General features: G+C 42.1%; 1 protein-coding gene across 1 annotated transcript in view; it reads left to right on the top strand.

The window, feature by feature from the left end:
• Window positions 1-22,597, top strand: part of LOC126237015 (uncharacterized) — a 140,964-nt gene that overhangs the window by 38,088 nt on the left and 80,279 nt on the right. Inside the window, exon 5 of the mRNA XM_049946745.1 lies at window positions 13,659-13,788. Within this exon, the coding sequence (XP_049802702.1) occupies window positions 13,659-13,788 (130 nt within the window). The remainder of the gene's footprint in view (window positions 1-13,658; window positions 13,789-22,597) is intronic.

Consider the following 22,597-nt stretch of genomic DNA (forward strand, 5'->3'; position numbering starts at 1 on the left):
TGACCCACTACAAGCTCCCTTGGTGGTGAATTTATGTTCATTATAAACACCGTTTTCTCAAATGAAATTTGGAGGCCAGCCTTCTGTGCTTGTGCGTTAAGTTCGTTAATCTGTCCCTCAGCTGTTTCCATGGAATCAGAAAATATTGCAAGATCATCTGCAAAAGCAAGACAATCAATTTCAAGATTTTGTTTCTTGTAACCCAGCCTGGCACCATTTTTAGTTCCTGGGTTTTCCAGTTCTTTGCACCACTTGCGAATCACCTTCTCGAGGGCACAGTTGAAGAGCAGAGGGGAGAGCCCATCTCCTTATCTCACTCCAGTCTTTATTTCAAAAGCTTTTGATGTTTCTCCTCTAAATTTCACTTTTGAGGTTGTGTTGGTTAGTGCTTGTTGGATTATCACTTTGGTCTTCTTGTCTAGGCCAAGTTGTTCTAGATTTCTGATCACACTTTTGCAATCAATCAAGTCATATGCCGTTTTGAAATCCACAAAGGTCACAACAAAATTTTTATTCCTGAGCTTCATATACAAAAGGATGGATTTGAGTGAGGTTAATTATCTGCTCGACACATGATCGCCCCTGCCTGAAATATCCTTGATACTCTCCCAGCTGTTGGTCTAGCTGTTCTTCTGTCCTAGTTTGCCGAGTTTTCGACAGAATCTTGTAGGTTGTTGTTATGAGAGAGATACCATTATAGTTATTTACATCTGTTCTGTTGCCTTTCTTATGAAGAGGATGAGTTAGAGCAGAATTCCAGCCATATGGGGGGGGGGGGGGGGGGGGGGGTCTTTCAGTTTCCCAAATCTGGCTGATTATTTCTGTTAGTTTATCTACTGCGTTATCCCCATGCATACTTCCAAAGCTCAGCAATTATAGAATCTTCCCCTGGTGCTTTGTTGTTTCTAAGCGAGTCAATAATTAGCTTGATTTCCTCTTTCGTGGATCCCCTCAGGGGACTCAGCATTCATTTGCTGGGTATGGGCTTGGCGAACCCGGGGTCCCTGAGCTGTGGACTGGTGTGCGCCGCCAGTCTGCTGATACCGTAAGCTCTGGGCATGCTTCAGCGACCACCGTTTGGCGCAACGGTGGAACGTTGTGTGTCGCAGGGACTGGGGATCTTGGCTTGATTGCCTGGATCGCGAGGACGGTACATACCTCTATAAAAAACCCTTCAATCTTAAGGTGTGCTGCGCGCCGATAAGATGCATGGCTGTTGAGGTGGAACAGTCGCTAGCGGGCAACCTCGGGGGAACCTGCCACACCTCAGTTGTACAAGGCTTATCCAGGCATGTGGGGCTCTGTCTGGATGGACATAAGTTTCCCTAGCTGCTCGTGGGACGACCATGGATACCACGAATTCTTCCTCTTTTCCTCCTCCTAATTTTTCGCTGGCCAGTGGGATGGGTGGACCGCTGGTAGGCACTACCACCCAATCCAACAAGAGGGCTAGGTTAGCCAGTCCTCCTGACTCAGGCGTCAGCAAACGTACAGCAGTTCAGAGTAACAGAGCACATACTGACAACCAGAATGTGTTTTTAATAATCAAAAGTAAAGAGGGTTCCTTTGAAAAGGTTTCTCCATTCTATATCCAAAAGGGTCTAGAAGGAATAGCTGGAACTTTAAAATCAGTGAAGCGTTTACGGAATGGGACACTGCTTGTTGAAACATCAACTGCTCAGCAAGCAGTTAACCTTCAAACAGCTAAAAGCTTGGGGGAATACACAATCGATACAGAGCTTCACAGCACCCTGAACTCCAGTAAGGGTGTTGTTACCTGTAGGGATCTCGTTGACATTCCTGTAGAAGAATTAAAGAGTGAGTGGGCTCAGGAGGGAATTGTTGACGTTCAGAACATCATGAAAAGGGTGGATGGGAACCTGGTGAAATCTGACTCCTTCATTCTTACTTTCAGTACCCCCAAACTCCCAGAACACATCAAGGCAGGATTTCTTCGACTACACGTCCGGTCGTATGTCCCAAACCCAATGCGCTGTTTTAAGTGCCAGCGTTTTGGGCATACAACTCTAGGGTGTAAAGGAGAAGCGATGTGTGGCAACTGTAGTAAGGCTGTCCATGACGGAGTTGACTGTTTGTCGCCTGTCAGATGTATAAACTGTTCTGAAAGCCACCCTGTTTGGAGTAGGGACTGTAGAATCTTCCAAGAGGAACGTAAAATACAAGAAATAAAAACAACTAAGCGTATCCCCTACAGTGAAGCCAAAAAGATCTTTAAGGCCTTGCAGCCCACCACATTCGTTACGTCTTTTGCTTCCATTGTTCAGAAGCCGCCTCCAAAAGTCGATGCATCTACACAGATGGAGGTTGTTAGTGTTGGCACGAACACCTGCACATGTCAGTACACTTGCAAGGCAGCACGTATATCAGAGCCTGTAGCCCCTCCTCGAACAGCAGAGAATGGTACAGTAGGTAACATTGAAGAGCCCCAGGCATCTCCGATTGCTGAGGCTGTTCCAAAGGCCAGCATGGTCATCAACACCCCAGCTCCAGTTCCAGCAAAGCCCCCTAAACACAGGAAAGCACACGTCAAGCAGCACCAACAGATTAAATCGGCTGGTAAACCCTCGGATCATGTTAATGTGGTCCCACTAGACGCTTCATCAGACTCTTCCCCATAGCTGATGGAGTCTGAGAATATGGGGCAATCATCTCACCCCAAGACTGAGCCTCCACCCGCTGCAGTCTCCCCACCTCGGCGGAAAGAGAGGCAGAAAATACAACCGCCGTATTGGCTCCCATATTACAATGGAACCTGCAAGGGTTCAGGACACATGTGGAGGAACTACGTCTATTGATTCAGGATAGACCTATGTGTGTATGTGTGCAAGAGACAAATTTCAGTGAAACATACACCCCTGAGCTATGTGGTTATGTCCTCCACAAAAAGGGTGACCTGAGTGGAGAGAGAGCTCAAGGAGGAGCAGGTATCTTCGTCAACACTGACTACCACTCCTCGCCTCTCTCCCTCACGGCGAATTTACAGGCAGTTGCAATATCAGTACATGTGCATCATATGCTAACAGTATGTTCGCTTTACCTGCCCCCACATGATGTGCTCGACGAAGAAGCTCTCAGTGATCTTCTTACACAGCTCCCCCACCCCTTCATCCTCTGTGGTGATTTTAATGCGCACAATATGCTTTGGGGCTCTGTAAGTACTTGCCCCAGGGGTAGAGCAATCGAGAAGCTTCTTCTGTTTTCCAGTGCCTATTTGCTAAATACAGGTCAAAGCACACATTTTTGCATTGCAACTGGGTCGTTCTCTGCCATTGATCTCTCGCTTTGCTCTCCAGCCATCGCCCATACTGCTGCATGGGAAGTGGTTGATGACTTACACGGCAGCAATCACTTCTCCGTCCGGATTCACCTGCCACATGCAGTGGAACCGGAAAGGAAACCGCCTCGATGGGTGCTCGGTAGAGCCAACTGGGCACTGTATAGTCAACTCACCCAGTTTGAACATCGGGTCAGTGTCCAGGAATGGGTGGATCATATTACTGAAGTGATCCACTGCGCCAGTGAAGCATCCATCCCACTGTCCACGAGACAACCGAAGCGGCAGCCTGTCCCTTGGTGGAGCGACGAATGCCGCTCTGCAATCAGGGCTAGGCGGGCAGCTCTGCGTAGGTTCAAATGCCGGCCAACTGTAGCGAACCTTGCAGCCTTTTGGGTGGCGCGGGCAAAGTGTCGTCGGATTATACGAGAGAGCAAGAAGAGGGCGTGGCAGCAGTTCCTGAACACCATTAATCGTTCTACACGAAGTTCCATTGTATGGGAGACCATCAGGAGGATTTCTGGGAGAGGTGGGAGGTGTCCTATGGCTGCTATAATGTGGAATGGTACTCTCCAAACGACCCCAAAAGATATTGCCCAGTCTATGGCGGCTCATTTTGCAGCTATTACTGCAACCGCCAGTCAGAATCCAGCTTTCCAGCTCCACAGAGTGGCTGCTGAGAGGAGCAGTTTTGACTTCCGCTCACCCAATACAGAAGAGTACAACTGCCACATTTTCCATGTGGGAACTGGATTCTGCATTGTGTGGGGCTCGTGATACATCCCCTGGTCAGGATAGAATCCACTATAGCATGCTGCGGCACCTCACAGGGAGAAATAAAGAAATCCTCCTCCGACTTTTTAATCTTGTTTGGATGTCCGGTCACTTCCCCGACTCGTGGCGTGAAGCAATTTTAATTCCTCTTTTAAAACCTGGGAAAGACCGCACGTGCCCGGGTAGCTACCGTAGTGTTGCCCTCACTAGCTGCGTGGGAAAGACCTTGGAGCGGATGGTCAACCGCCGCCTTGTCTGGATGTTAGAATCCAGACAACTCCTTAGTCGCTTTCAGTGTGGGTTCAGGAGGTATCGCTCCACCTTTGATAACCTGGCCCTCCTGGAGGCGGCTATACAACAGGCTTTCCTGCGCCAGCATCACCTGTTGGGAATATTTTTTGACATTGAAAAGGCATACGACACTACTTGGAGGCATCTTATCATCAGACAGCTCCACGAATGGGGTTTTCGTGGTTGTCTTCCCTATTTTATTCGGTCCTTCCTGTCGCCACGTTATTTTCGGTACTGAGTCGGAGACGTACTGTCTAGTCGGTTTGAACAAGAGAACGGTGTCCCTCAAGGTAGTGTTTTAAGTGTGACGGTCTTTGCTATTGCTATTAATAGTATTATGTCTGTTGTGAAAAGTCCTGTGCAGTGTTCCTTGTTTGTGGACGATTTCTCTGTATTTTGCTCTTTTTCAAGCCTTGCAACGACGACTCATCAGTTGCAACTCACTCTGCGACATTTGGATGAAGAGTGGTTTTCAGTTTTCAACTGATAAGTCGGTGTGTGTTCTTTTTAACCATTCTCGTTCCATTTTTGACTTGCCTGAGTTGAGGATGAGGGACACCGTTCTGAATTTTAAAGACACGGTGAAGTTTCTGGGCCTCACTTTTGATTCTAAGCTTACGTGGCTGCCACACATTAAGGAACTGAAAAAACCGGTCTCTTAAGGTGCTGTCTATTTTAAAATGTCTTAGTCACCACATGTGGGGAGCAGACAGGACTTGTCTGCTCCGGTTTTACAGAGCCTTCGTGCGGTCCCGGCTTGATTATGGATGCACGGTGTATGGGTCTGCAAGACCCACTTATTTGAAGCTGTTGGATGTGGTGCACCATGAGGGGATTCGGTTGGCCACTGGGGTGTTCAGAACGAGCCCCATACCGAGCCTCTGTGCAGAGGCAGGTGAACCACCACTTCACCTCCGGCGGCGTCTACTAATGGTGCGCCAGGCCTATCAGACATTATCCACACCATACACACCTGCATACCACACTGTTGCTCGGCCTCCACTGGAAAGGCTTTTTCGCAACCGCCAACGAGCAACAAGGCCCTATGGGATGCGTGCAAAGGATTGCATTTTAGAGATGGGTGTGGCCGGTTTTAATGTTTCACGTCGAGGTTGGAGCAGATATCCACCTTGGCTCCTCCAGAGGCCCAGACTGATTTTAGATTTGGCAAATTTTAAGAAAGACAGTACATCAGATTTTACTTTCAAATCTTTGTTTTTTACCATTTTAGATAGGCATCATGATTTTACAGTAGTCTACACTGATGGATCCCAACAGGGGGATTTTCTTGGCTGCTCAGTAGTGTTCCCTGAACGTGTCATCAGGATTCGCCTTCCCCAGGAATACACTGTTTTTTCCGCAGAACTTCACGCGATCCTGAAGGCATTGGAGCAGATACGGTGTACTCAGGGCCAACACTTCCTAATTTGCTCTGACTCACTGAGCGCATTACAGTCACTGCAGAACCTGTACCCAGCGGAGCAGTTGGAACAGCTGATTTACAACCAACTGTACATCCTCCAACGACAGGGCAAGCAAGTGTCCTTTTGCTGGGTGCCAGGGCATGTGGGCATACGGGGAAATGAACAAGCTGATAGAGCTGCCAAGGACGCCTGCAGATTACAGGAGGTGACACAATGTTCTATTCCTTTGCAAGGTGTCGTTTCTGTGCTGCGGCGGAAGTATATGTAATTGTGGGAGGAGGAATGGCTGGCGGTGAAGGACAATAAGCTGCGGTTGGTGAAACACACCATCCAGCCGTGGTGTTCCTCCTGCTGGTCACTTATAGGTGTACTGTCCTCTTACGCGTGCCTTCTTACTACGTCGAGAGGAACTCCCGCTGTGTGATGCCTGTGGCGTACGAATCACTGTACGCCACATTTTAGTTGAGTGTGATTTATATCGTTCTGTCAGGGCAGAAGTTAATCTTAGTGGGGATCTGCCCTCCATTTTAGCCGACGATGAGGCGAGTGTCAAAAAAGTTTTAAAGTACTGTGATGTTTCTGGGCTTCAGCCTAAAGTTTTAGGTTGGAATTTTTAGTGTGTTGCCGAGTGGCTGACCACTCCTTTTTATTCTTGTAATAGGCCAGTTCCAAACATGTGCTATGTGTTTCATTTTAACCCCTTCCCCTACATTCTCTTGCAGTTCTCCTCTTTATGTGCTACTTTCCACTTTGCTACTGTTGACGTGCACACTGCCTATGTAGACTGTCACCTTTAATTTTAGTCCTATTTTTGCACTTGCTGCATTTTAGTGACACTCGTCCGTTATTGTTTCCGTTCGGGCACTAAAGACTACACTGTTGAGCGCCCATAACACCATATCCATCCATCCATCTTTCGTGGATGGTGATGAATTTGGGTTTATTTCTACATAGTCGGTAAAGGGAAATGTGGAGTTTGGAGGTTCACAGTTCAGAAGAGCTGTAAAGTAATTTGCTAATATCTGGCAGTTGTCTTGATCATTGTGAGCTAACTTCCTGTTTGGAGCTTTGAAGTTTGGAGGATTGTACATGGTGACATTGGCCTTAGTAGTTCTACAGAAGTTTCATGTATTTGTCTTCTGGAAGTCTTGTTCAATTTGTGCCAACTGCATTTTCTCACATGGGCGTTTCACTCCCCGTATGATTTTTACAGCATGTTTTCTAGCATCCAGGAGGTTAGTTTTGTTAGCTTCATTTTTCTTGGCATTCCATCTCTGCCACGCATGCTGTCTTTGCTTCACTGCTGTCTCACAATCACTGTTCCACCAAGCATGCTTCTTCAGTTTCAGAAGCAGAACAGTTTCCTTTGCCGTTGTGAGCAGGGCTTGTTGCAATTCTTCCCAGTACTCTCCATCTAAGGATTCAAGTTTACGAGTGAATTCTCAATTGGACATCAGCTTTTCCGTGTCAGATCTGTCTATCTTCTATGCCTGTGTTTTTCTTGAATTTCTTGGAATTATCTTAATTTTAATCTTTGAAAGATAGTGATCTTAATCCAGATTGGCATTCCTCAGAACTTTAACATTCTGGATCTTTCGTTGTGTTTTTCGGGTGATAGCAACGTGATCAGTTTGTTGTTCTCCAAGATTTGGATTTGGGCATGACCAAGTTTTCTGTTTTCTTGGCAAGTGTTTGAATGCTGTTGATTTCACGACTAGGTTGAAAGCTATACACAATTCCATGAGCCTCTCTCCATTGTGGTTGGTTCTTTTATGTGCTGGGTAATTTCCAACACTGTCTTGAAATTGTCTCTCCTCGCCAAGTGGTGCATTAAAATCTCTGACCAGAATGATGATGTGTTCGTCTGGGATCTTGGATAGGTAGTCTTCTAGTTCTTCCCAAAGTTCCTTTCAGAGCTCTCTCGTTTGCCTGGTCGGTAGGTGCATGAACATTCACAATGCTGTAAACTTTGTTTGTGCTTCAGAAAGAAATAGTACTTGGTGAGCTAAAGTCTATGGTGGAATGTAGAATTTTCTTGTTGACTATAAATCCTGTGCCAAGATGAGGAATAGTTTTTACAATGCGTTTGCCAGTTTTACCTTTAAATATTCTGTAACCCTCTGACTCAAAAGTTTGTTCATCTGTGAATCTTGTCTCTTGAATCGCTGCAATTAGTATCTTATGTTGCTGCTGGCTGTCTGTAAATTTTTACCAGCCTTCAGAAGTGAGTTAGCATTAAAGGTGGCAAAGTTATTGGGGCATCTGTGCCTAATCTTTGCAGGAGTCTCCAATACCTCGTAGCATGTCGGTGCAGGCTCCCAAGATTCCGAAGGCCTGCATGCGTCGTCACAAGACAACAGTGGGTTGGGTACCACCTGGGGTAGTAGCATTTGCTGAGCTTTCCTCCCTGCTTCTGTCAGTTGAAAACTGACGCATCAACCAAGATCCTTCTGAGGTTGTGAGCCTTGGAGCCTCCAGCACTGATCAGCTCACTGACCCAGCTTACCTCTGGGAATGGTTACCCAACCTTCCCATAGGTTACTCGGTTTAACAGGGGCACCTCTTGTAGGTTACATGCTGAAACTGGAGTGAAAGAGGCTAGTTGGGTGTTCTTGCTGAGTGCAATATATTATGGTTGCAGGTCACAGGCAATGAAGTGTTTCACTCCCATTGGCCCAGAGTCACAAGGACTCCTCCCAGGTTGATTCCTGGGACTGTTGATTCTAAGTATCCTATTAATTCCTAGTCCAACATTGATCTTTCTCCTGCCTTGCCCAGAGGAGTTGCCTAAATTGTCAGGGGGCCAGTAGTGTTCAAAGATGGAGTTAAAGCTTGGACACCTCCAACTGCCTTCTGATGGTACTTATGTCAGTTGCTGATTTTAAATACACCATTTGGCTTATTCAGGAACAATCACTTACCGTTCGGAGTTGCGAGTGCAGCCAGCATTTTCCAGATGTATTAGAACAATTGACTCACAGTATTCTGCATTGTGTTAACTGTTTGGGTAATATTATTGTTATGAGGCCGACACACGCAGAACATTAGAAGAATCTTGAGTCCCTTTTCCAACGGCTCTGGGAAAATGATTTATGTTGTCAGCTGGAAAAGTGGAGTTTTTTTGTCCTCAGCATCAGATACCTAGGGCACATGCTTAGTCACAAGGGTATTGCAGCCATGTGTGACCACTTTGACAGATTTATCTACATGCCCACTAACCATAAACAGTTGCAGTCATTTCTGGGAAAAATTGTATACTGTGCAAAGTTCATTCCTCAAGTGGCACAGATAGTGCAACCTCTCAATCAGTTGTGCAAGAAGGGTGTCAATTGCAAGTGGTTGGTCGCCTGTCAACAGGCATTTCATCACCTTAAGGACAGTCTCAAGGCGATTCCATGTCATATGCCATACGTGATAGGTCTGCATAACATTATTCATATGGTTTACATGAACATTTTACATTTGTATGTAAATGTTTTAATATACATAAAACTACATAGTGTAAAAACAAACAAAAGATTGAAAACAAACAATCACAATTTTTTAAGTGTTATACCTACATCTCTTAACCATTCCACAGATCATGGTGTCACCAAATTGCCAAGCTTCACAACTTGAATGTGTGAAATCAATACTCTCTGTTGTTTCTTGTCTTTTCTTTCTTCTCTGATCATTTAGAGCTATGAGAAGTTCAACTGCTGTTTTTTTTGAATGTAGAAGTTTATATTCCTTGTAAAGCTCATCACACTGATTAGACCCACCAAGGATACATTGTTTCCAGTGTCCATTGGGTATTGTTCTTTTTGCTACCTCTTTGACAGCTTGAGTAAATCTATCACAGTTTGTAATCTGCACAGGAATAAATTCAATGAGTTCTTAGAGTTTATCAGTGTATTGTTGCCATATATTTTTTTTCCAAGTATCTAGATTCCATAATCAGTAAGTATGGACATATGTTGACTGTGGTAAAAAAGATTCTGGCATTTTCCTATTTGCCAGTTCACCATTTCTGTTAGCATGACTGGTAGGGGTAAAGCATAGATCTAGTGATGTGCCAATCTGCACCATGCTGATCAGAATGTTCCTCTTTTCTTTGCACTAAAAATCAGGTACAGATTATTCAAGGACAACCAGTCATGTAAGATGTTGCCATTTGTGTCATTATCTTTAATTCCCAATCATTGTGATGGCTATTAAAGCCTCCAACATAGATGGCTGAGTCAGCGAAAAGTCTGAGCGGAGGTGTTGACCAGTCCACTATCAGAGGTTTTTAGATGTTTGTGTTAGTAGTTCCACATACTGTCACTGCCACACTAAAAATATGGTTTGTGGAGTCCATGAAAACCACATTGCAACATCATTCTTCCATGGCAAAGTTTATCTAATTTCAACTAGTAACGATACATTTGCTCCCCATAGCGGTGAACTATGTGAAACTTGAGTTCTTCCCAGGCCACAGAATGTTCAAATAACTTGCAGGAATGCAGCCAGTTGACATCTACAACAACTGCCAATATTTTGACAGGTTGCAGTGTGCACTTTCATTATTTCAACACTTGTTGACTTCCAGTTACTTTTTACTCAGTGACCAGTTCTGTGATCAGACAGATGGATGTGCAGTGGGGAACTGTTTGCCACCTGTTATTGCCGAGCTGTTTGTGGAGTAGTTTGAGGAATGTTGCCTGCTGATACAGCAGTGTTAAAACTTGCTTGCTTTTTCAAATATGGAGACAATACTTTTGTTATTTGGCCTCATGAAGTGAGAATTTAAACAGCTTCACTCTGCCCAAATAGTGTCTTCACAATGAATGTGGAAAATGATAGCTGCATTCCTTTTCTGGAAGGGTTGATGGTACATCGGGGACACGCAATTTATGGGAAGCCAACTCACATTGATTTGTATCTTCGGCTGAGCTCAGTGTGAAGGTTACTTCATATCTTTACTCCGAAATCCACGTCATCTCAGCCCCTGGAAGTTTGTTAGCTGAGTTAATCCACCTTGAAGTCGCCTTTCGCCATATGGTTAAAGTAAAAGACAGATCAGATGCGCATTGGACTATTGAGCTACTGTAAATCAAGTGAACAATGAAAATAATGTGGTAGCACCTAAGTCTGTGGCGTATATGGGTTACACAGGTAGCATTTCCAACAGGACTGGTCATATTCTGTGGAAACAGGGTGTGAAGTGTGTTTTTCGATGACCATCTACGGTAAGTTCCCTTTTAGAGTATGTAAAGTATGGTCTTGGTTTTCTTTAAGGTGGGTGTCCACTGTTTCCCTTGCTGTTGTGGTGTCTCATACATTACTCAGACCATCAGAACTGTGGAGGACCGGTGTGTTAAGTGTAAGTGTCATGCATGCTTACAACAGCTGAGCAAATCTGCTACTGCAGAACATTGCCCTGGCACCAGTCATCCTGTGGAATATAAGAGCACAGAGATTCCAGCATCCACTTCCAGCTATTGTGATAATGTTATTAGGGAGCAGTTGAGATTAAATTAGCAAGTGACCTTATAAATTGAGAGGGAGATTTTTTCTTAAATTGTGCTTAGAATCCTGCTCTCTGTGCTCAAACAACTGAGGGACAAAGTTAATGCTACTTGCTCATTTGTTTGTAATTACTATTAGCTGTGAATAACATCTGATAGTAGTCATCTTTGGTTGTGCAGTGATGCTACCTGTTGAAGGTTTATGTTTTGTATTTCTGCATATGGTGTATTGTGGTTCTTGGTCAGTGTAGCCCAGCATATTGACCATGTGATTTTGCTCAGTGGTCAGCACACTGGACACGTATTGGGGAAGATGAAAGTTTAAATTCAGATTTCTGTGATTTCCCAAAATTGCTCCAGGCAAATGTGAGGATGGCTCCTTTGAATGGGCATGGACAATTTACTTCACTGTACTCTCATAGTCCAAGCCTAGTGCTCCATCTCTAATGACCTCATAGTCGATGGGATGTTAAACCCAATCATCCTTCCTTCCTTTCCCATCATACTTAAGTATTAATTTTCCTTTACAAAGAGCTCTCTCATTGTATTTGTGACTTGTAAATGATGGCGTGTGCAACTAACACAATATGAGCAGTTGTTGAAGATGTCACCTGGTTGCATTCCTGTAATTTGTTTGAATAGTATCATAAATATTCACATGATGGCAGCACCACACAGACGTAAATTCCAAGCATGCTAAATCTGAGGGGAAGGCGTGAGTGTGAAGTAAACAGTGGAAAATCAGGAAGATGCATTGTGCTCGGGTGTGGAACCTTTAGGCTATTTCTGCCACATGGACCATTATTGCCACATGAGCTATATTTGAGTTCGTCGTCAAAGTGTTAAATACAGGCTCTCATGTGGTTTCAGCAATGTCTCTCCTTCATGGTAGTACATCACAGATCAGTGCATGACATCTTCTGTGGTCTTTCTATTTGTTAAATCCACCTCTGTGATGTTCAGAGTGATATCTTATGTTTCACTGCATCTTGCCACATGAGCCATTACAAATTCTGAAATCCTGCTCATAATGCACTGCCTCTTTCATGCTGTAGCTAATTGTCAAGTGTAGTGTGATGTGAGTAGCACTGCCATTCTGAGTGCACATTAAACTATAGATTTCCCTGTAATTGGCTGTGAGAAGTCAGTTCATAGGCTGGAGGAAGGCAAAGATTACCAGCTCTTATAGGACTATGCCTAGTAAAGCATTGTGGTTTTCAAACTGATTTAATGAACAAGGCGGTGCAGTGGTTAGCACACTGGATTTGTGTTTGGGAGAACAATGGTTCAAACCTGCATCTGGCCATCCCGATTTTGGCTTTCCATGGTTTCCCTAAATCGCTTCAGACAAATGCCAGAATGGTTGCATTGATAGGACACAGCTGAGCTTGTGCTCCATCTCTAATGACCTCGACAATGAGGTGAGAGTGTTAAGCACTGATCTCCTGCTCCTCCTCGTCAAACCAACCTTACAGTTGATGACAGCCATTCTTTACTTCGTGACAAACACCTGTGCGCGCATGCATGTGCATGTGTCTAATTCGTAAGAAAGTCTTTTTGGCTGAGAGCTTACTTGTTTGACAGTTTTTTTGTTTGTCTACCTGTGATTCAACATCTCCGCTATATGGTGACAAACAAATACGTATTTTAGAATAGCCACACTCTACTTCATGTGTTTCTTGTTGTCAATAGCAAACATGTTTGTCATTCTTTAAAAATTTATTCTTGCTTGAGCAAATTTCACTGTAATGCCAACAGTAGCCCATTTCGTTGTGTCATTATTGACATACTGGTCATGATTGTACCATGCAAATATAGCTGAATGATTGAGGATAAAACCCTTTAGGGTCATATACTTAATTTCTCAGCCAACAGTATAACATGACATTTAGTTTAGGTTATTCATTGCAAAGAGCTGCATCATATATTCCTGCTTTCATTTACAAGACTAAGAGTATGTATGTACAAATTGCAGCTTACATAATTGTATAACTTTCTAGACATTAGTAAACACTTGTGAATGAAGCTTTTATGGGAAGAAGTTAATTAGTGCCTGTATTGCCACTATTGTCTATCCTATGATGCTGCTGAGTAATGACTTACAAGAAGAAAGAATGATCTGGGAATTTAACATCCATTGGGATTAGAAAGTCAATTTTATTGTTGTAAGTGCAAAAAAAAAAAAAAAAAAAAAAAAAAAAAAAAATTACATAGATTAAAATGTACACTTGAATATTTCCATTTTTTTTCTCAAGAGTGCACCTTCTTTTACGGAGCTGATGTAACCTACCAATATAGTTTGTTTTTACTTCATGAATTTGTTCTGACATTTGTCATAACTACAAGTACTTACAGTGTAATTTTAAAAGTTTCTTTGCTTTGCAGATGAGTCTGTATCGTGATAATCCAAACTGGATTAATGAGTGGGCAAACCAGGTGGCCAAACATAATCATGAGTCTGAATATGAAAAATCAGATCCAATGAGTCTGCCGCCTCTACCTCTGGGAAAACCAGGTAAACTTAGTAACTGTTGGTTACTGATTTATTTTAAAATTGTTTTTCATTACAGACTGTTTATCTGAAACTGATTATTTTGTGTGAAAGATGATGTTTGATTTAAGAATTGTGCAGCTTCCATGTCTTATTCCTTTTAGGGCATTTGAACAAAATCAGAAAGCTTTTGAAACTATCACATCTAATTTTTTTTTTTTAATTTGTACTTATTTAGGCATGTGCTCTTAATTAATATAAAACATATATATGTGGACAAAAATAAGGATGCAAGTACTGATAAATAATTAAATAAACTGATGTCCATTAAAATGAAGGTGGCATCCTACAAACTTTAAATTTGCACTAAGGGCACTACATGGTTGGATACGAAAATGATTAGCATGTCAGCACTATTGTACAAAGATGGTAGCAGCAATGCCATCTACATTCTGTAAATTAGGAAAGAATACATAATGTGTTTTTAATTTGGAAATTGCATTTGAGTGAAGTTTCTTTGTGAGGAGACCACGATATGCGTCATTTAATGTCTACTAACACGTGTAGGAATTCAAGAGTGGCAGGATCATGGTCATTGATCGTGTGCTGTACTGCAGTATTTTTGGTTAATAAATCAATGAAAATAATAAATTTTTGAACATATAATGTAAGTGGGTGGATAAAAAATCTACCCACTAAGTGGGAACAGGAGAGCACACATATAAAAAATATTAAAGTTCAAAAACTTTTGGAGCTAATAGCTCCTTCTTCTGGTGGAAGGATTGAAGGGGCCAGAATGAGGGGTGAAGGAAAGGGACTGGTGAGGTTTGGGAAAAGGGGTAGAGTTAGAAAAAGTCACCCAGAACCCTTGGTCGGTGGATGGAGGCTTACTGGATGGGATGCGAAGGAAAGACTGGTTGTTAGGGACTGTACTGGAAGAAATTTGAAAATCTGATAGTTTAAAAGTGGAAGATAGGGTAATATACAAGAGATTACCGCCCAAACATTGTGCATTAGTTAGTAAGAGCAAAAAGCTAAGTGAATTGTATGTGACAGAGGTATGGGGGGGAGGGGGGGGGGGCAGGGGGAGCGAAAAATAAACAGGTCAGTAAATGAAAGATGAAAGGGAGTAAAGAAAGGTGTAGTTTCTGTGAAGAAATGTGGAGATCAAAGAAAATAATGTAAACTAAGGCCAGGTGGGTGGGGAGAACCAAGGACATGTTATAGTACCAGTTCCCACCTGCTGAGCTCTGAGAAACTGGTATCCAATGGAAGAATCCAAATGACGTGTGGTTAAACAGTCACTGAGATCATGACTGGCGTGTCATTGAGCATGCTCTGTAACAGGATATTGTGTTTTGCCAGTATACATCCTCTGCCTATGCCCCACTGGATGCCATTAGGTATACAACATGGTAATCTCTGGTTTGCATTGCTGGTAGGATGTAGAGGCTTGTCTCACTAGGGGTAAGATAGATACCGCCTACAGGAAAATTAAAGAGACCTTTGGAGAGAAGAGAACCACTTGTATGAATATCAAGAACTCAGATGGCAACCCAGTTCTAAGCAAAGAAGGGAAGGCAGAAAGGTGGAAGGAGTATATAGAGGGTTTATACAAGGGTGATGTGCTTGAGGACAATATTATGAAAATGGAAGAGGATGTAGATGAAGACGAAATGGGAGATAAGATACTGCGTGAAGAGTTTGACAGAGCACTGAAAGACCTGAGTCGAAACAGGGCCCCAGGAGTAGACAACATTCCATTAGATCTACTGATGGCCTTGGGAGAGCCAGTCATGACAAAACTCTACCATCTGGTGAGCAAGATGTATGAGACAGGCGAAATACCCTCAGACTTCAAGAAGAATATAATAATTCCAATCCCAAAGAAAGCAGGTGTTGACAGATGTGAAAATTACCGAACTATCAGTTTAATAAGTCACAGCTGCAAAATACTAACGCGAATTCTTTACAGACGAATGGAAAAACTGGTAGAAGCGGACCTCGGGGAAGATCAGTTTGGATTCCGTAGAACGGTTGGAACACATGAGGCAATACTAACCTTACGACTTATCTTAGAAGAAAGATTAAGAAAAGGCAAACCTACGTTTCTAGCATTTGTAGACTTAGAGAAAGCTTTTGACAAGGTTAACTGGAATACTCTCTTTCAAATTCTGAAGGTGGCAGGGGTAAAATACAGGGAGCGAAAGGCTATTTACAATTTGTACAGAAACCAGATGGCAGTAATAAGAGTCGAGGGGCATGAAAGGGAAGCAGTGGTTGGGAAAGGAGTGAGACAGGGTTGTAGCCTCTCCCCGATGTTATTCAATCTGTATATTGAGCAAGCAGTAAAGGAAACAAAAGAAAAATTCGGAGTAGGTATTAAAATTCATGGAGAAGAAGTAAAAACTTTGAGGTTCGCCGATGACATTGTAATTCTGTCAGAGACAGCAAAGGACTTGGAAGAGCAGTTGAACGGAATGGACAGTGTCTTGAAAGGAGGATATAAAATGGACATCAACAAAAGCAAAACGAGGATAATGGAATGTAGTCAAATTAAATCGGGTGATGCTGAGGGAATTAGATTAGGAAATGAGACACTTAAAGTAGTAAAGGAGTTTTGCTATTTGGGGAGCAAAATAACTGATGATGGTCAAAGTAGAGAGGATATAAAATGTAGACTGGCAATGGCAAGGAAATCGTTTCTGAAGAAGAGAAATTTGTTAACGTCGAGTATAGATTTAAGTGTCAGGAAGTCGTTTCTGAAAGTATTTGTATGGAGTGTAGCCATGTATGGAAGTGAAACATGGACGATAACTAGTTTGGGCAAGAAGAGAATAGAAGCTTTTGAAATGCGGTGCTTCAGAAGACTGCTGAAGATAAGGTGGGTAGATCACGTAACTAATGAGGAGGTATTGAATAGGGTTGGGGAGAAGAGAAGTTTGTGGCACAACTTGACTAGAAGAAGGGATCGGTTGGTAGGACATGTTTTGAGGCATCAAGGGATCACAAATTTAGCATTGGAGGGCAGCGTGGAGAGTAAAAACCGTAGAGGGAGACGAAGAGATGAATACACTAAGCAGATTCAGAAGGATGTAGGTTGCAGTAGGTACTGGGAGATGAAGAAGCTTGCACAGGATAGAGTAGCATGGAGAGCTGCATCAAACCAGTCTCAGGACTGAAGACAAATCTGCTTTACAAATAAGCTAATGGGGTAATTATTTCTAGTGAAGGATGAGGTCACAGTGGTGGTAAAATTGCTGTAAAGAGTCTACATCTGAGCAAATATGTTTGTCTCGAATGCCAAAGCTGTATGGGAGGGATGATTTGCAAACTTTAATACTATTTATAAGTGTGTACTCATGCCGCTGCATGGTGGGTAGGTTTTTTTTTTCTCTCCACCTACAGCCTTGTTGGTTAGGATCCCATGGCTGTCACGTGAACATGGATTCATTGGGTTCAGGAAGCCCATACGCGATGCCATGTGGTCCTGCACCACTATTGTCTGAGAGGACAGACACATTGTTTGCTTGGCCATGCAGGATTTTGTAGCCATATCACATACTTTGAGTTACAGTATGGGTTTGTGAGTAGCAAGAAAAGTATCCACACAAACAGCATGTCAACATCTTGAGCATCACAAACTGTCAGCATGGTGATTGTTATTGTGGATTCCATGGAAATGATGGTAGAGAAAGGCACACCAACAGTAGTGCTTCAAACATCATCAGGCACAGGAGTGGCATGTCATATTCACAAATGAGTTGTGGTTCAGTGATATCATTGTGGACATATCTGTGTGAGAATACTCTGAGCAGTATGAATGTTGGCAAATTGTGTGGGTCATTGTCATACAGGTGTCATGATATGGATGCCATTAGGTATACAACATGGTAATCTCTGGTTTGCATTGCTGGTAGTTTGGGCAGCAGCCATTTCATTTTGGACATGTTACGGCCCATTTCTGTGTTCTAGCTTCCAGGCCTGGTGATCTTATATTTCAACAAGATAACGCAAGACCAGATGTTGGCCATGCTCTCCTGACCTACTTCGATATACAGGGCGAAAAGTATTTAAACCAACAAACTCTGGGAGGTTGTAGGGTACATCAAAACAAATATTTTTCCCTAATGTCATTTCTTCCTATGAGGTGTATTTAAACCGGTAGAGGAAGATTTCTCTGGCGGCAAATTAATTAAACCAGCAAACACTTTTCCATTTTTTTATGACCAAGAGACAAGACATTAACATAACCCAATTTCAATTACAGTAGATTTTCAAAAATGCCTCCATTGACACGTAAACAAAGGTTAATCCGTTGGATCATGTTCTGTCCGACATGCAAAAACCGCAGGAGTATCCTGAATTGTTCCTGCTGCTGCTACTATCCGGGCAACCAGATCCTCTTCTGATGCAACAGGAGTTGCGTAAACAAGGTTGTGCATCTCCCCCCACACAAAGTCCAGAGGGGAAATATCTGGGGATCGAGTAGGCCATGGTACAGGACCACCTCTGCCCATCCACTTTTCTGGGAACCGTCGGTCCAGGAATTGACGCACACGATGACTGAAATGTGCTGGCGCCCCGTCATGTTGGAACCACATGCGTTGTCTTGTAGGGAGTGGGACATGTTCCAGCAATTCTGGCAATGCTCTGGCAAGAAAGTTGTAATAGTGCCTGCCATTTAATGGCCTAGGTATCAGATACGGCCCAATTAAACAGTCCTCAACAACACTGAACCGCACATTAACGAAGAACCATACTTGATGAGCACTGTGGCATGTGGGTTATCCTCACTCCAAACATGCGAATTGTGCATGTTGAAGACTCTATCATGCCCAAACGTTGCTTCATTGGTAGGGAAAACAGAGGATGGAAATGTAGGATGCATTTCACACTGTTCCAGGTACCACTGTGAAAACTGTGCTCTGGGTGGATAATCAACTGGTTCCAGGCTGTGGACGCGCTGTAAGTGAAATGTACGTAACAATTGCTCTCCAAGGACTGTTCTTACATTCATCTGATTTGTCCCCATGTTACGTGCAATTGCACGAGTGCTGATTGAAGGATCCCGCTCCACATGCTGCAAGACAACTTCCTCAAATGACAGCGTTCTTACCGTGCGACAACGTCCCTGTCCAGGTAATCTGCTAAATGACCCGGTCTCACGCAGACGTTGGTACACAGCAGCAAAGGTCGTATGATACGGGATACAACGATTAGGATATTGTTGTTGATAAACCCGCTGTGCAGCTCGTCCGTTGTGGTGCACTACGTAGTACGCACCAACCATATCAGTGTACTCACACCAGGTGTATCGCTCCATTAGTAAACAGAGACAATGCACTACTACACTGGTGGACAGCAGTTGCCTACAACTGAAGAGTGTAATACACCCTCTAACAACTGAAAAGCGTAATACGCCCTCTAACAACTGAAGAGCGTAATATGGCCTCCACCGGTTTAAATAATCCTCATAGGAAAAAATGACATCAGGGGAAAAGATTTGTTTTGATGTTCACTACAACCTCCCAGAGTTTGTCGGTTTAAATACTTTTCACCCTGTAGAGGGTGTTTGACTGTTGGCCTGGAGAGTGTGCTTTACAAATCTCTCTCTCAATGAAAACATTTTTATCAGGGGTTGTCAAGTAACCCTGTAGCCACTGTGATTGATGAACTTGGGGGACAGAGTTGAACCAGTGTGAAACAATGTACCTCTATATGTCATCCAAGCTCAGTTCAAGTTGAAGTTCAGGCTGACTAGAGCTCTTGCTATTGTCAGAGGTGGCAGCTCTCTGTACCAAATTTAGCATCCTACATATCCTCAAATCACGTGCAAATTTCGTTGTGTATAATTCCTACTGTGCTGTATTTGCCCAATAAGTACAATTTGATGATTTATTATCCTTCCTGGTGTTGCTATTTTCATTTACCAGCAGTGTATGTGCTCTAGGGGCAACATGTTAAAATATTGATCAAAATGAGAGCATCTGGAACTAGGAATGTTTCATGAGGAACTTTGCAAGTAAAATTTGAGAGGGAAGGCTGGAAAACTGAAATTATGACATTAAAAGTAACAATATTGTACTTGTTTGTTAAAATTGAATTGTGTATAACAACAAAGTAGAACAGTCAGTGATTACAACTTTCTTTGTTTGCCTCTGTTGTAATTTACCATTTATTTTTGTTTTCTGGCTAATACTGTTTCATACTGAAACCTAAACACAACTGACTTCACTAATCTGCATGAGATATTGATTGGAAACACAGAAGAGTATTGGTAACTGCTCACATGTGTCCTTTTGATTCCAAGGTGCTTTGCTCTAACTTCTCAAAGTGGTATTCTTTTATAGTCTGAACAGTTCTTGTTAAGTCGGCACCAGCAACTTGAGAAGGAATTGTGTTTATTTGATAGTGTTCCATACAAAATCTATTGTGCATTAATGAAAAAATTATAAAACATTTTGCGTGTGAATAATGTGAAATAATATTTTTCTACTTGACTAAGCATGGAATGACTGCTGCATTAGTTTGTGTACATGTTATGGCACTGCAGAAGGAACTACAGGGTATTAGTTTCTTGTTGTGGACTTATCAATGTTCATAGTGTCTGTATGAATTAGCTACCTAATTGTTTGTAGATATTTAAGACTGCAAAATGGGGAGATGCCTAAAGCCAAATAGTATTAAAAATCAAAATTGTCTACAGTCCATAAGTGTATCACTTCCAGATTATCATTCTCTGTGCTGACCCTCTGCTGCATTCTCCATTAAATACTTGCGATATTTTTCATTACCACTTCTTTCTGGCTCAGGAGTTTCTTTGTAATTGCCTGGGCTGATGTAGATTATGAACATCTTGAATTTAAGGAAGAGAGTGGTTTCTACTTATTTGCAACTGGGGAAACTATAATCCTGTTTAGAAATTAATACTTGGTTTGATTCCAAGACTTATCAAATAATAAATAAGTCAATAAGAACATCTGAAATATGACATTAATTTAATATCAGTGGTATGCTCACCGTCATAGTGATGGGTGGAGTGATTATACGCAATCTGCGTAAGAAAACTGGATTTACACATTACTTATGATTTATGAATTAATTATCTGTATGCCTAGAGCCATTTCAGTAGGATGAAGAAATGTGCTTGTTTTCTGTGTAAACTTTAATGCTTTCTTATGTGTACTCACATTGACTTGAAGGATATTATCCAAATTGTTATGTATTAATTGACGTTAAGTGCTGACAAACTTGTAGCATTGCACCTAAATTTAAATTAGTGTTATTTTCATGTGATTTGGAAATGTTGTGAAAACTACTGGCGACATTATAATCATTTGCTTCATCAGTTTACTGCTTAAACATTGAAGCATTAATGACTTGTTTACAATCTGACTCACGCCTCACTCCAATAAACTTATACCATGTGAACATAAAGTCTTTCTCCGATTACAAAAATTTATTTCTAAGGAACCATGCTTGCACTGCAATGTGGTTTGTTCACCAGATGTAACACCTCTTGACTTTTTTGTTTGGGGTTACACCAAGGATTAAAGTCTTCAGTTCAGCAGTTCTTGATGCAGAAATTCATACTTCAAGGAGAAAAATTGAGTACACCTAGATGTTCTACGGACACCATACAGAGTACATGTGGAAGTGTATCCATAAAAACTTCAAGTTAAGCTACCATTTGCAACAAGCCACGTAGTTAAGTTTAGCATAGTTCCTTATGAATAATTTTATTTAAATCAGGCAGTCAACTTGTATAACTGTATTTTCTGTTGACACAAGTTCCTCAAAACCATCTTTTGTGAAACTTCAATGACATAGTTATGCTGTAGCTCTTGTTGTCTTTGTTGAGTTACTGGTTGGAAACTTGAAGAAAAGAACATAGTGAAGAGAGAGACACTGAGGATATTTAAGCTTTTTATCAGAGGCGCTGATGAAAAATTGGGAGGGACTATAGGTGTGCAGATGTAGGTGGATGACTAGCAGTAGCAAAGACTGATGCCAGGAGAATTGCAGAACCAAGAATGCCTAGCTTTGATGTTTCAATTATTGCCACTAAGCTAGCAATTCCACTAAGAATGTGTGTCACAGTTTAAAATTAGTGCCAAATCTTGTGGGGGTTTAGAAGGCATAATACATCCTTTTTCATTTTAAACTGTTTAGCTTTCAGAATTGAACTTCAGGTATTTGGTTTTGTTCCTGTAATTATGGACTCAATAAGGCAAATAATAACTGGAGTAATTATGATGAAGTTGATCACACAAGAGTTAACTCAGGACAGACCGTCAGTATCGTGTATTAAAATCCATTTTGTTACTTCACATGAATTTGTGTGAGCAACTTCTTCAACCACACTACGTATTTCTTGGACACTTAATTATGTGGGCATATTTTGGAAATTTTTTGATGATAGTCATAGTTTATGAATGACCAGCTGAAAATAACTGTTTATTGTATAATGTGCTTTTGATAGGTTCTTTGTTGTAAACGTCTGTTGTTTGCCGTTGATGATTTTTGTGCGTAAGGCGTTAAATAGTGAGTTATGTGTATATCTGTGTTACTGTTTGCTACACTTTGAATGACATCTTATACAAGGTCATCTTCAGTGTGTAGCATACTCTATATGAAAACCATAGTTTTTGTTTGCTAGTTTGATGTTATGTGCAGTGTACTGTGATTATAATATCTTGACTTCATGATTTTAGTTTCTTATGGGTTCCCAGAAACAGTTCAATACCGGGATTCTCAATGAAAGGTGTGATTGGCTTCACCTCATTCCTTTTTCTGTCTGATGAAATGGTATATATCAACAAAAGTAATC

This window comes from Schistocerca nitens, chromosome 2, assembly GCF_023898315.1.
Source record: "Schistocerca nitens isolate TAMUIC-IGC-003100 chromosome 2, iqSchNite1.1, whole genome shotgun sequence".
Lineage (NCBI taxonomy): Eukaryota > Metazoa > Arthropoda > Insecta > Orthoptera > Acrididae > Schistocerca > Schistocerca nitens.